The following is a 13,617-nucleotide window of genomic DNA, read 5'->3' on the forward strand; positions in this document are numbered from 1 at the left end:
TAAGATCACAGAGATTTGATCTTAACTGAACATTCCAATGCTGATGTCACAATCACCACTGAAATCAGTGGGGTTTTAGAGCTCTGAATTTTGGATAAATAAAAAGGTTGTAAAAAGCCTACTCTTCGCAGGGTTAAGAATGGATGGCATTTCCAGTTGGTCCTCATTAACACCTCTCCACTCCCCCCTCTGTTCAGAATCTACAGCAGCTGGACACAACCCAGCCCCGGTCACGCCTGCAACATGGCACAGTAAGTACAACATGGCTGACACAAAGAGAGCTAACTTTTCATTCTTTTAAAAAGTATTTATTGTCAGGTTTGTGTTGCTAGTGCAAAGAAAGGGCATTGTGTGACACTGTGACTGTTATATTTGCCCCGTCCTGCCCCAGGGTGCAGAAGAAGACCACCACCATGTCCCTCACCATCTCCTCCTGCTCCCGGGAGTCCTCCTCCTCCACTGTGGTGCAGCAGAGACACTCCAGCCTGGTGCAGCCCCTGCACATCAGCCCCCAGAGGGTATCCCTTCCGCCCCTATCCCCCACCCCAAAACCTCCACCGCTCTGCAAAACCCACGTCTCAGTGCATCCATACACCCCTACCCCCACCCCGAAACCTCCACCGCTCTGCAAAACCCACGTCTCAGTGCATCCATTCACCCCTACCCCCACCCCGAAACCTCCACCGCTCTGCAAAACCCACGTCTCAGTGCATCCATACACCCCTACCCCCACCCCGAAACCTCCACCGCTCTGCAAAACCCACGTCTCAGTGAATCCATTCACCCCTACCCCCACCCCAAAACCTCCACCGCTCTGCAAAACCCACGTCTCAGTGCATCCATTCACCCCTACCCCCACCCCGAAACCTCCACCGCTCTGCAAAACCCACGTCTCAGTGCATCCATTCACCCCTACCCCCACCCCAAAACCTCCACCGCTCTGCAAAACCCACGTCTCAGTGCATCCATTCACCCCTACCCCCACCCCGAAACCTCCACCGCTCTGCAAAACCCACGTCTCAGTCCATCCCTCCACCTCCCTCATCCTACTGCAACTCCTCCACCTCTCTGCAAAACCCAATTCTCAGTGCATCCCTCCACCCCTGTACCCCACCCCAAAACCTCCACCTCTCAGAAAAATCCACCTCTCAGTGCATCCCTCCACCTCCACCTCCTACTGCAACTCCTCCACCTCTCTGCACCTCCCCTCCACCTCCCTGCCTCTACATCTCCTACCTCACCCGCTACGCTTTTAGCTCCTCTGGCCTCTCCATCCCCTCATAATCTCACCCATGGCTCACCTGAAGCCCAAACAGTTTCCGTTTTTTCTTCTGGCCAAAACCAAACCAAAATCCAATCCAAGAACTGCTTAAAGTTTAAAAATTTAATTTTTTTCAATTTATAAAATGTAAAAAATGTATTTCAGCATATGATGCAGAGATGTAAAACACGTTTGTCTGCAGATACTCATATGCAGCATACTTCCTGATTCCCTGGTTTGTATTTACACAGACGCAAAGCCCATCTTACAGCCAGCATTATTCTGGGAATGGAGGCGTGGCCCCAACATTTGTAAAGGTAATTATATTGCGGATGAAAGAAGCAATGTCTCCCTCTGGTGGTCTACTATGGAACTGCTTAAAAAAATAATTTGAAGAATGCAGATGATTTTAAGCAAGCATGTGACCATAATTATGCATTATATAAGTCACATTATGCATGGAATGTTGTCAAGAACAGTCCCTGTTACTTCTGACTCAGAAACATAATATATTCCAAACTGTGTTAGCAGTGTGGATAATGAAGATATGAAATAGTGCTAGTTTGATGATATTTAGAAATAACAATATTCACTTTATCAATTATTCACACCCAGGCCTCAAAACAGCTGTGTAAATATTTTATTTTTGGATGCTGGACGTGAAGCTGGACAAGCTACAACAGGAGGGGGGTGCTTAAAATATTCAACACAAACCGAATCCTCGGCCAAGTTCAAATCCTGCCCTGTCTTCCCAGTGTCTCCATGACATCAGCACCGTGAAGGGCCAGCTGGTCGTTCTGGAGTGCCGGATTCGAGGAACCCCGCCCCTGCAGGTCCTGTGGTACCGTGAGGAGGAGCAGATCGAGGATTCGGCAGATTTCCGCATCCTCAGGAAGAGTGAGTCAGATCACGCTGTGAATGCTGTGTGTACACACGTGTGAGGCCTACCCTCAACAGCTCAAGCTAGGTTTTAAAACAGCTGGTAGCTAGTTGAACAATTCAGACCAGCTCCCAGCTCGACATGGATTAGCTGGTTGACCAGTTCAGACCAGCTACCAGCTCAGACAAGCTACCAGCACCAGCTGTTTGACCAGCTCATGACCAGCTCATACCCAGCTAGCCCAGCTTATAATGAGCTTGACCAGCTAGCGGATTTCACAGCAGGGTACTGACACAGCACAACCCTTTGTTCCGTGCAAACAGAGCATAGCCCTGAAAACCCACAGAAAATCAATGGAGTTCAGCGGATTACTAATTAATGATACAACCCTGCTTCATAAACAAACTAAATAAGGCATTCACAAACACAGTTCAGTGCTGAGGAGAAAACACAACTCCACGAGTGCAATCTTCCCAATTCCCATCGGTGTCCAGCCCAACCCCTCCCCAACGAAAGCCAGCCACACAATCCTGTCCCAGGGTCTGCTCAAACCCCACTGAGGCCCTAAGCCAACAAATACACAAGCCATCCCTTTGATCTAACCCTTATGAAGCAGTACGGAAAAGTTCGTTTTTATAGTATTCTTAAGTACATCAAGTTTATTTTTTAGTTTATTTTTAAGCATTGTATAAAAATAAATTGGCCTAAATTGAAGTCTGCTTAAAGTAGTTCCTGGAACTATACTTTAAGTATACCATTTAGGAACTACTAAACTTTTATCCTGAATTGATAGACTTTTAAGTATTTTCAACCGTGATGAAACTTTACTTCTGGAAAGTAAAGTGAAAATCCACTGTAAGCACACTACCTGGGCTGTAGTTTAGAAAAAGTATACATGTGGCATACTCTCATAAACTTCTTTGTAAGGGATAGGTTACTTTACCAAGATCATCTTAATACTATTTACTCTGTGTAGCGCAGGAGTAATGGAGTCAGTCTTTGTAATGTGATTAACTTCTTAAAATAATGAAGCTGTAAAGAAAATATGATCTTCCTGTTTCCGAGCAGTGCACTAGCAGGTTGCTCTTTAGACTGTGAGCATTAAAGCCTTGTCTCCTCTCCCTCTCCAGAGGCCAGTTCTGCATCAGTCCCCGGTGAGTGAACTTTCACCTCCATGCGAAATTATATTTCAGATGCAAAGAAAATCGTGAATATGTCTCGGACTAATGGTATGGTATCTCCAGTTAAACAACCTCTCTCTCTCTCTCTCTGTCTCTCTCTCTCTCTCTCTCTCTCTCTCTCTCTCTCTCTGTCTCTCTCTCCAACCACAGAGGAGTTATGCACACTGGTCATCACAGAGGCCTACCCAGAGGACTCTGGGATGTTTAAGTGCATTGCGGGTAATCAGTATGGCACGGTGTCCTGCAGTGCTTTGCTGGAGGTGTACAGTGGTGAGTGCCCACTCTGCACACTGCAGTGCTCTTACAGCAGACACATTATTTCTCAGGTTATTTATGTTTTATTGAACCAGATCAATTTTCCTCTGGCTTTTAGGTATTAGCCAGGGTGTGTGTGTGTGTGTGTGTGTGTGTATGTGGGTGGGTGTGGGTGGGTGGGTGCGTGTGTGAGGGTGGGTGCATGCATGCGTGTGTTTATGTGTGTGCGCATGCTTGTGTGTTTTGTTTGTGTGTGAAGTGTGTGTGTGTGTGTGTGTGTGTGTGTGTGTGTGCAGAATAAATATATATTTTTTAAATAAAAAGATCACTAAGAGCTTGGAGTGCTCCAGTAACATCCAGGTATGGTATCTGTGATGTCACCAGACCTGGATGAGGTGTTGTCCAATGATGAGCCCTCAGGAGGCTCCGTGGGGCAGGACTCCGATGACTTCCCCTCTTTCCTCCGGGACGCCACCGAAATCCCTCCCCCAGAGTGGCCAAGCAGCCCCGAAGAGGAGATGACCCCTCTCTCGGGCGCGTGAGTCAAACTGAGACAGACACCTTCAGGCTAACACACTTCAACTGTCCATCTCTATTTATCTCTGTTTGTCCAGACACCATCAACATATTTTCACAAAGCCAAAAGCAAACTGAGTAAAATCTGTTTTAACCAATTAGGCTACTCATTAACAGCATTTCTGCTGACCTGTATGGAAATTAAAAAAATAACAAAAAATATTTGGAGTAGCAAATTAAAGGCTGTCAAAATATTTCTAAAATATAATAATTGATTGGCTGTATTTGTTTTAATTGTAAAAGTAAAAGTCACATGTTTGCTTTGGTGGCAGCCAGCGTTTGATCACTGATGCTATGCCATCTATTATAAGTGTTAATCACAAAGTAGAATCGATTATTTAATATGTAGGTAATGTGACATATCACACAAAAGAACAAGACATGGATACCTTGCTTGAGGTCGGCCTATGCACATTTTAAACACAGGTAAAATGCACTATTTAATTTGTAGTGAAAGTACACGTCGGCCTAACAGTGAGCTGTCAATACAACATCCTAAGCCCCTAATCAGTACAAATTGAACATTTTCGATGCAATCATAATATCAAGAGTGCTCAATGTTCAATAACGTCCACAAGGTGGCGCACAAATCCAGTCCTTGGTGGCTGCAGTTAGTTCTCTGCCTAACCCCAGGAAAAATGTTCCCACAATGAAACGACACACAATGAGCGAGGTTGCAATCCATCACCTGTTATGGTCCGGACTAGGGTAAAGGATAAGGAGATGGAGTGTAGAACGGGGAGTGGGAACGAAATGAACACTGCAGACCGACGAGTAACTTCGGTCCTGTCTGCCTAAACAAACCTAAATACACCTCGGCTAGTCTTCCAAAGCTTACCGGGCTCGAAGCGGCGTGTAACCAACCCCCAACGGAGATCGCCTTCAAAAATAATGAAGGAAAAATAAAGCAAAATAACAAGCAGTATCCCGTTGGAAGGATACAATCGAGCTGGACAAACTAACTTTACAGCAGAGGGGCAAATCAAAGGCGCAGTTGGCGAAGAGGGTCGAGCACTGAGGTGATCAGATCAAAAAGGGCTGGGCAGGAATCAGAAACGTAAGGGATGCAAGGTTCAAAATTCAAACAGCAAACAAAGCAAAAGGGCTAGGAGTCAAATACAAATACAGTCATACACAAGTAAACGAAGCCATCACTAATCTACCAGTCACACATCTTCGCAGAGCTAGTCTACCCAGATCAGTAGGACTGGTGATCTTTTCGAAGAAAAGAACCGGTAGTATAGTGGAAGTTACCAGTCCGAGGCAATCCAGAAGTAAAACGAAGACAATCGTGCATCCAGCCATGATGCACAACTGTAAATACAAACTCTTACGACAGAGGTCGTAACACACCAGTACATTCCATCCTAAAACATCGTCTGAAGTGTGTTGATGAGATCCTCTCTAATGTCTGACAGATCAGAATATATAGAAATGTGTAGCAGGTGTAGTTTTTAACAAATGTTAAATGCATGTCAAATAGCCTACATAAGTGAATATGTGAATGCGATTATGTAATATAAGGGCTAGAATTGGTATTATAGCGGATCCATACCATCCATACACTCACCGAGCACTTTATTAGGTATTTATTAGACTTGTGATATCATAACACGCGTTGTGTGTTCAGAGATGCTCTTCTGCATACCACTGTTGTAATGTGTGGTTTTATGCGTTACTGTCACAGTCCTGTCAGCTTTGACCAGTCTGGCCATTCTCCTCTGACGTCTCTCATTAACAAGGCGTTTCTGTCTGCAGAACTGCTGCTCACTGTGTTTTGGTTTTGGGATACAGTTTTTCCCTTTACTTGGGGATAGAGTTTGAGAATTCTGCTTGGGGCTTAGCAGCCTATAGCCTAGTGGTTAAGGTGTTTGATGCTGAACTGGGGCCCTGGATGGTTGGTGGTTCAAGCCCCAGTGTGGCCACAATAAGATCCGCACAGCCGTTGGGCCCTTGAACAAGTCCCTTAACCCTGCATTGCTCCAGGGGAGTATTGTCTCCTGCTTAGTCTAATCAACTGGATAAGAGCGTCTGCCAAATTACAAACTATTTGGCTACCAGCAGAGGGAGCCATATTGCAGTAGTGGCTTGTTGACAAGTGACGCTGTAAAGTGACGAGCGATTGTTAGACTATCCTTGTTAATTTGAGTAAATTAAGTACAAGTAGTTGTTGTCAAAAGCATGCTAAAAATTTAAAAAATGTGTTGATTACTTTTTTATTTTTGGCATCTGTATATTTTCGTCTGCAGTTGCTACCCTAGTTGCGGCACAAATATACCGACGGGTAACCTGAATTTAAAAATAGATTCACAAAATTCTGCCCGTTCCGTTTTGCCGTCGCACGGTCCAAACATAAGGAACTATTTTAAATAAGTGTACTGTGTGAGTATGTGTTAACATATTGTGGCACTCAGTTTTGTTTTTGTATATAACAAACAAAATACTGTCTTACATAGTACGAACTATAGTCAATGAATACTTTGCCAGACAACTTTATGTGGAATAAATTAAATCGGGGGTGGGGAGGCAATGATGCAAGGCGGATCCAAAATATATAAATGGTGAGGTCACGTGAGGCGGAGTAACCCCTGCTTTCAAATGTGGAAGAGCAGAGAGATCAGCTGGAACTTTAACGCGCGGCGTCATTGCCCGGGATGGTGTGAATAAGAGGAGCCGATCTTCTGCAGTCTCGGGACTCCGGCGTATCCCATAGCAAGGTGCAGCTGATCTTAAATCAGTCTGTGTGTCCTGATCTTCGGTTCTCAATCGAGCAAGAGTGCTTAGGTAAGGCTCGAGCTACGATTGTACGTAGCTGTACAAAGATGTTTTAATAATTGTTTCGCCTTTACACTCTGCTGTATTCAGCACAAAGGCATTGTCAAGTTGAAGAGAGTTGCTATGCGCTGTAGAACGATTTGCCTTTAAATGCTTACTTAGTTATTTTACCATACGCTTTTTGTTTTGTTGTAGCCTATTTAAAAAATGTCTATATCAAATCGTTATCTTGTAATTACCTAAAAGGCTAGCAGTATAGTCTACCATTCAAAGACGGGGGCAGGAATTATTGCATCTATATTGTTGCTGTTTAACTGCAGTTATTGCATGGCTTTGGTAAATGAATATAGCATACAAAGAATAGGCGGTTTAGGGTCCTTGATGTTGCAAATAAACTGCGGTTTTATTTGATGGTCTGGCTCAATGCAGCTGAGGTTTAGCTGCGGTTAATTTGCAATGGTGTTTTCACATTTTGGCAACTGTTGTGTTTTTAAGTGCTTTTGTAAGTCATTAACCTATATTGCCGACAACGATGTTGCATTTCATTGGGAAGAACTTATAATGAACGTATTGTTGCTTGTGCAGTTACAGTAATGTTTTCAGTTGTGTGGCAAAGTCTGCTACGGAGGTGTTCACACTTGAGCATCCGAGAGAACCTGATAGGAACAGTTCATTCGGCATCCGTTCACGGGTCTATGTCTGACGAGTTACTCCTGGAGTCAGGAACGTGTGATGTCATGGAACTTGGGGGCCAGGGGCCAGTGCGTTCCTTCATGATCAGGGGACCCGGTTGAAGGGGACAGGCGGGGTGTCATTGTCATTGCCGGCTGATTGCGTGTGACATTCTCAGATATCCCTCTGGGATAGTTTTTGGGATAGAGATTAGCTTGCTGATGGATCTTCCCGGACACCACTTGTTGTTTATGATGGACAGATTATTAATAGAGCTAAGTATATCCCAAGAGAGTACAGCACTTTTTCCTTCACAGTCTGGAAGCAGTGGGTGGGGATTGCAATGTTAATAGTTCTGAAATATTTCATCGTTTTTGACTGAGGAAGTTACAGTTTACATTTTGCTATCTCCAGAACACTGTGGGCATATTTTTCAGATGCATCACCCTATAGCACTGGCATGAGTTCAGCAGATACAGAGCTGCTAAAACTGACCCAACTATCTTGAGCTCCTCTTCCTAACAGCCACTCGAGTTACGATCTGCTCATCATCCACTACACCTGTTGTTTCTGGTGATTGTGTAACAGGTCGAGTGAATGCTACAGTATATTCTAACAACAGCAAAACAGACAGAGGTGCCCTTCTTCCTTATTGCTATTGTGTAGTTCATATCATTTTCTGCAGTCTAAAGGTATCTTCAATATTTAACGCTGTATAGTTGTTTAAAGATTTATGAAGGTGTTCTGTATCTGCATTGAGGAACACGTTCTAATATATGCTCTGCCAATTATTTTGCACTTGGAATCAGAATTAGTTCTTAACTTAAACTGGCCAAAGTAAACTGAAAATATAATCTGCCGTTCACTTGATTAAACTGAATAGCTGCAGTGCTTTGAGTTCCGTCTGAAATGGGAAAACCGAGACAGCTCTTGGCTCTTTTTCACTCAGAAGTGGAATTTATGTCTCCTGGCTGGGCTCCCATACAGAATGGACCGCAGCGTTTGGGCCGGGAGAGGGAGAGGGAGAGGGAGAGAGAGAGAGAGAGAGAGAGAGGGAGGGAGAGAGAGAGAGAGAGAGAGAGAGAGAGAGGGAGAGGGAGAGGGAGAGGGAGACTCTACTCCGGCCTCTTGCAGTTTATTGATTTTCACTTTCTCTGCTGCTGCGCTATAAAGGTGAAGGAATGTGCATGTTGGTAGGGGGGAATTCCTTTCCCCCCCATGGAAAAAAAGCTGGCAAACATCCAGGGATCGTTTTAGAACAAAGCTGGCTTGAAAGGGTTGAAACCACATCGCATCTTTTTACATTTTTTTAGTTTTTTTGTCCCGCTGTCTCCCTCTCAATAGGCCCTGTGTACAAGCCTCGTACCCATTCAGGTTTCCCGGAACCCCCCCTGCGCCCCTCTCCCTGCCCATGCCTGCGTGTTACGTAAGGGGCAGCGCTAGTCCTTGTGTGGGTGGCAGCAGTAGGCCCTGCCCCTCTATGCTGGACACGAGGCCCAGGGCACCCAGAAGCTCTGTCACCTTCCACCCAAATTCAATTTTTATGCCCCGCTGCAGCCACTGGGTCGTGTATTCATTCTTGTTTACCATCGAGTCTTCTGAAAGAGACCTCTTGCTGTTCTTTGTTTTCACCTACAGACAACAGTGCCATAGTTTCTCTGTTTTTTCCTGTCATTCCATTTGAAACTTAATTTGCAACGGTGTTAGTTTCTGAGTGTGTGTGTGTGTGTGTGTGTGTGTTTGGAGAGTTCACTGCAAAAGCCCAAGAATAAGTCAATCTCAAAAAGCATTTTAGTCTCATATTTCGATTTAAAGTCTTTTTAGCAAATTTCACTTGTCGAGAAAAAAGTAACTTAAAACAAGCTCATTTTCTCCTTGAGTGAAAAAAATTATAAGACTGAACTACTTAAGACAGATTTTTAGCAGTGTTTGGGCTTTATTGGATCTCAGTTGCCATGCCTAAGTGTAGTAAAGAAATGGCGTGTGATTTTCTCGGGGAGTGCGACTCCATGACGTCGCTCTCGGCTCATGTTGTGCTCGTACGGAGGGGTCCTGAGGGAGCTCCTGTGCGTTTTCCTCCTACCCACAATCCTCCCCGTGAGGTCATGTGCGTCAGCGGAGGCCGTAAAGAGCTGCACCTGCCCGATGATGTCAGCCCTCTCCACAGGCTCTGGTTTTATTTGCGCGGGACTCTTTAGCTCTAAAGAGGAACACGGGGTGCCTCTCATTCCAGTGGTCTCATCTCCGTTACGCATTCAGGGTCCTCGCCTCTGAACACCACACAGCTATATTTAGCAAGCAGTGAAAGGTGCAGTGTCTCCAGCTAGCCAACCGATTGTTCTCAAAATACTCTATACGAGTGCTTGGTGTTTTACTGTTTTGTATATTTAATCGGAAAAGTCTTTTGGAAAGTTAAAAAAAACGAAGTCAAAGTTCTAGAACTCCAATGCTTTCAATTGTGATCATTACATCAGCATTAGAATGTTCAGAAAATAACATTCTAATGACATTTGTGATCTCACACCTGAAAGTGTGAAATGGAATGCACTATACGGACACTTGGGAATATTGGACTTGCTGTGGTTGGCCGTGTCATTGGAGCACGTTGCAGAAATCTGGTCCCGTTTCATTCCGCCCTCCAGATCTCCAGAATTGCAGGAGCCAAGTAAAACCGCAGCCGAGCCTTACAGCCCTGCCGGCGAGAGCAACCACAGCTCCATATCCCGTGGGACACCCGAGGCCTGCTCCCCCTCCACACCGCCACCCGCCGAGGATCGAACGCCCTCCCCGGAGCTGCCCAGGACCAGCCACAGCCAGGCCCACAGCCAGGCCCACAGCAGCCAGCAGGATCCCGGGGGCAACATGAGCGTAGCCGACCTCCCCACCTTCACCCCCACCCTGTACCCGCCCACGGCCTTCAACTACGAGCGGCCCCGCCACTTCATCCAGTCCCAACCGCACTTCCAGGCGCCCAGCTATGAGAGCGTGCAGCAGTCGCCCTCGTCCTACCCCAACGGGAGCACCTCCTCTTCCGCCCTGAGCTCCCCCATCTCCCCCACCCCCACGTCCTCCTCCGTGGGCTCCCCCCGGGACCCCCTGCCCGCCCCGCTCGTCTGCCCCCCCGACCCCCCGTCCCTGCCCCCGCCCCCGACCCCCATGCGCATCAGTGTGACGCTGATCCCAAAATCTCCCCAAAATCCCCAACCGAAACCACAGCCACAACCCCAGCCACAGCCACAACACCCCTCCACCGCCGCCTTCCTGTCCTCCATCCTGCCATGCCAGACCCTCTCCCAGCCCAACCCGGCCCCCGCCCCTGCTCCCGCCTCCGCCCCCCTCCCAAAACCCACCTCCCCGATCCGCTCCCCACAGTCCCCCCCTCCCCCTCCCGCTCCCATGTCCCTGCCCGCCAATAACTCTCCTCCCTCCGCCACCCCGCCCAGCCTGTCCCCATCCCTCCCCAAGCCCACAGCCACCCTGCAGCAGAGTGTGGCCCCCTCCTCCTTTGTGTCTCTGCCTGCCAGCTACAGAGGCTCTACCAACAGGTGTGTACTGCAGAAACAGAATGGCCACTGCCGTGTAGCCAACAGCAGTAGTCACACAACAAAAACCAGAAGAAAGTCTTATATTTAGACTTAATCTTATTTCTATTACTGCAGAAGATGCTAATATATTGCCAATGAGGTGACCGTTTTACTCATTTCAAGATTTGCCAATGATAAAAGAATGACAAGAACAACAAGAATTTCACTTGTCAAGCAAGCACTAACTTTTGCAAGCTAATATTTTCCGCCTGAGAGAAAAACCAAGATCTTAAGTCTCATTCCTAGACGAACACTTGTTATAGTAAGACAGTCTTTTTTGCAGCACAGTGTTATTTTCATCTTTAGTTATTTAGCTGAATGTTGTGCCAAGATTTCCCCCTGCATGATACTCTAATTTAATTCAATTATATTACTTTATTTTCCTGTTCTGTCCCATTCATTTTCCAGTTTACTCTGACACAGCTTGTACCTCGCTGTTGTTTTAGCTCGGTAGCATGACGTAGCGGTGTGGTTTTTGGGCACGGGTTCAGTGCGCTCCTCTCTGCTCCCCAGTCTCCCCCGGCCCATCCTGAAGAAGACTGCCCCCCGGCCGGTCTCCACCGACGAGGAGATCCAGGGCTCCAAGGACGCCCTGATCCAGGACCTGGAGAAGAAGCTGCGCTGCAAGGAGGCGCGGAGGAGGAACAACAGCCAGGTATCCAGAACCGGGCCCAGAACCGGGCCCAGACATGGACCTGTCTCTCTGGGGTCCTGTTGCCACATTACTGTTATTTATTTTAACCAAAGCCACTTGCAGTCGATTAGACTAAGCAGGGGACAATCCCCCCCTGGAGCAATGTGGGGTTAAGGGCCTTGCTCAAGGGCCCAGCAGCTGCACTGATCTTATTGTGGCCACACTGGGGCTTGAACCACCAACCTTCCAGGGCCCCAGTCCAGCATCAAACACCTTAACCACTAGGCTATAGGCTGCTAAGCCCCCAGCAGAATTCTCAAACTCTATCCCCAAGTAAAGGGAAAAACTGGATCCCAAACCTACGCCCGTTTAGTCATACATTTTAAAAGCATGTGCTCTGGCCCATTGCTGTTCATATTTAATTAGTTAACTTCATTGTGTACAGATAAAGATAAAGAATAATGAAAAATATATATATTTGAAGAAAAAGCTGTGTCTGTGTGTGTCTGTGTGTGTCTGTGTGTGTCTGTGTGTGTCTGTGTGTGTCTGCTGCAGTGAGGTATTGGTGTGTGCATTGAGTGGATGGCTCCAGTTAAATGGCAAGTTGCCTTTGGATTATGGGCTTTGGCCCATTTCAGCGGGCCGGTCTCAGTGGGCTTGTGCCATGATTAATTCACAGCAGCAGCTGTTAGATAAGGTCCACTGGCTGGAATCTGAACTTCATATGGGTGTGCTATAAAACCCCTGACCTGTGGCCCGGCGTCTCGTCCTGGAACAGAAGCTGTCCTACGAGGAGCGCATGGCTCGCAGGTTGCTGGGTCCAGACAGTGCAGCCTCCGTCTTCGATCTGGAGAATTCCCCGGACTCTCAATCGGAGCAGGTACGGTCCATGAACTCGCCTCCCTGAACCCATTAACCCCTCCTTAATGACCCTGAATAATTTAATCGGGCTTTAATGTGCGGCCCCGTCGCTTTAATGTGTGCGGAGGCGATTACGGAGGTGTCGGCGAAGGCGCCAGAGTCCGCTGCAGGAGCCAAGTGGACGTGGTGTCAGAAGCACGCGCAGCTGTGCAGAGAACGCTGGTGATTTTAGAGTGGCAGCCAAGCGCTCTTAATGAAGCGTGGTAGAGGAAGCGGGCCTGCGTTCTGAAACAAAATGGCAGCAGGCCGACAAATCAAAAGGAATAAAAACAGTAAATCTGTCTCAGAAAACGGGAATAAGTTAGCACACCCTGGGGTGATGGGGGTCGGTTTCCATTTTGGATTTATTTTGGCCCAAAAAATGAAGAACTGCTGCAGGCGTGAAGATAAATCTCTGTATTATGTTATGTGCTTAATGAAGTCTTAACAGATGCCTGTTGGTAAATTTAACTTCATTCCGAGAGGCACGTTGTGTGTGTGTGTGTGTGTGTGTGTGTGTGTGTGTGTGTGTGTTGTGTGTGCGCTGGCATTCCCCCTGCTGTTTGGGGTACAGTGTGTACTGTCCTCGACTGTCCGTCACTGGGGCCCACCACACAATGGCAGATCGGAGGGGGGGGGGGGGGGGGGGGGAGCGTTCGGGGCTTTGCTCGTCTGTCATTGGCTCGGAGAGATAACGGGCATGCCAAACCGCGTCGGCCTTCCAAGAACAGGGCCGTAAATAGCAGGCCCGAGGTCCCAGCGCCACGGGTGCCTGCTGACAATGGAGGCTAGCGTGGGATGCCAGGCGAGCCAACCCCCTCCGGACACGTGCGGTCGCCTCACGCCGCGAGTGTGGGGGCTGGAAACCAGGGGCACGGTGGACAAGATGGCCGCCATTG

The 13,617-nt window shown here is 47.4% G+C and overlaps 1 protein-coding gene across 5 annotated transcripts in view; it reads left to right on the top strand.

Moving 5' to 3' along the window:
• The window catches only part of myot (myotilin), a 28,532-nt gene that overhangs the window by 7,483 nt on the left and 7,432 nt on the right, over nt 1-13,617 (top strand). For 3 of the 5 annotated variants that reach the window (XM_061234195.1, XM_061234200.1, XM_061234199.1), the window contains 10 exons: nt 198-251; nt 392-518; nt 1,513-1,578; nt 2,017-2,158; nt 3,272-3,295; nt 3,473-3,592; nt 3,962-4,115; nt 10,243-11,145; nt 11,698-11,839; nt 12,597-12,698. In XM_061234195.1, coding sequence (XP_061090179.1) covers nt 198-251; nt 392-518; nt 1,513-1,578; nt 2,017-2,158; nt 3,272-3,295; nt 3,473-3,592; nt 3,962-4,115; nt 10,243-11,145; nt 11,698-11,839; nt 12,597-12,698 — 1,834 coding nt within the window. The remainder of the gene's footprint in view (nt 1-197; nt 252-391; nt 519-1,512; nt 1,579-2,016; nt 2,159-3,271; nt 3,296-3,472; nt 3,593-3,961; nt 4,116-10,242; nt 11,146-11,697; nt 11,840-12,596; nt 12,699-13,617) is intronic. The other 2 variants (XM_061234196.1, XM_061234198.1) reach the window with 2 other exon arrangements.

Source organism: Conger conger, chromosome 3 (genome assembly GCF_963514075.1).
Source record: "Conger conger chromosome 3, fConCon1.1, whole genome shotgun sequence".
NCBI classification, from domain to species: Eukaryota; Metazoa; Chordata; class Actinopteri; order Anguilliformes; family Congridae; genus Conger; species Conger conger.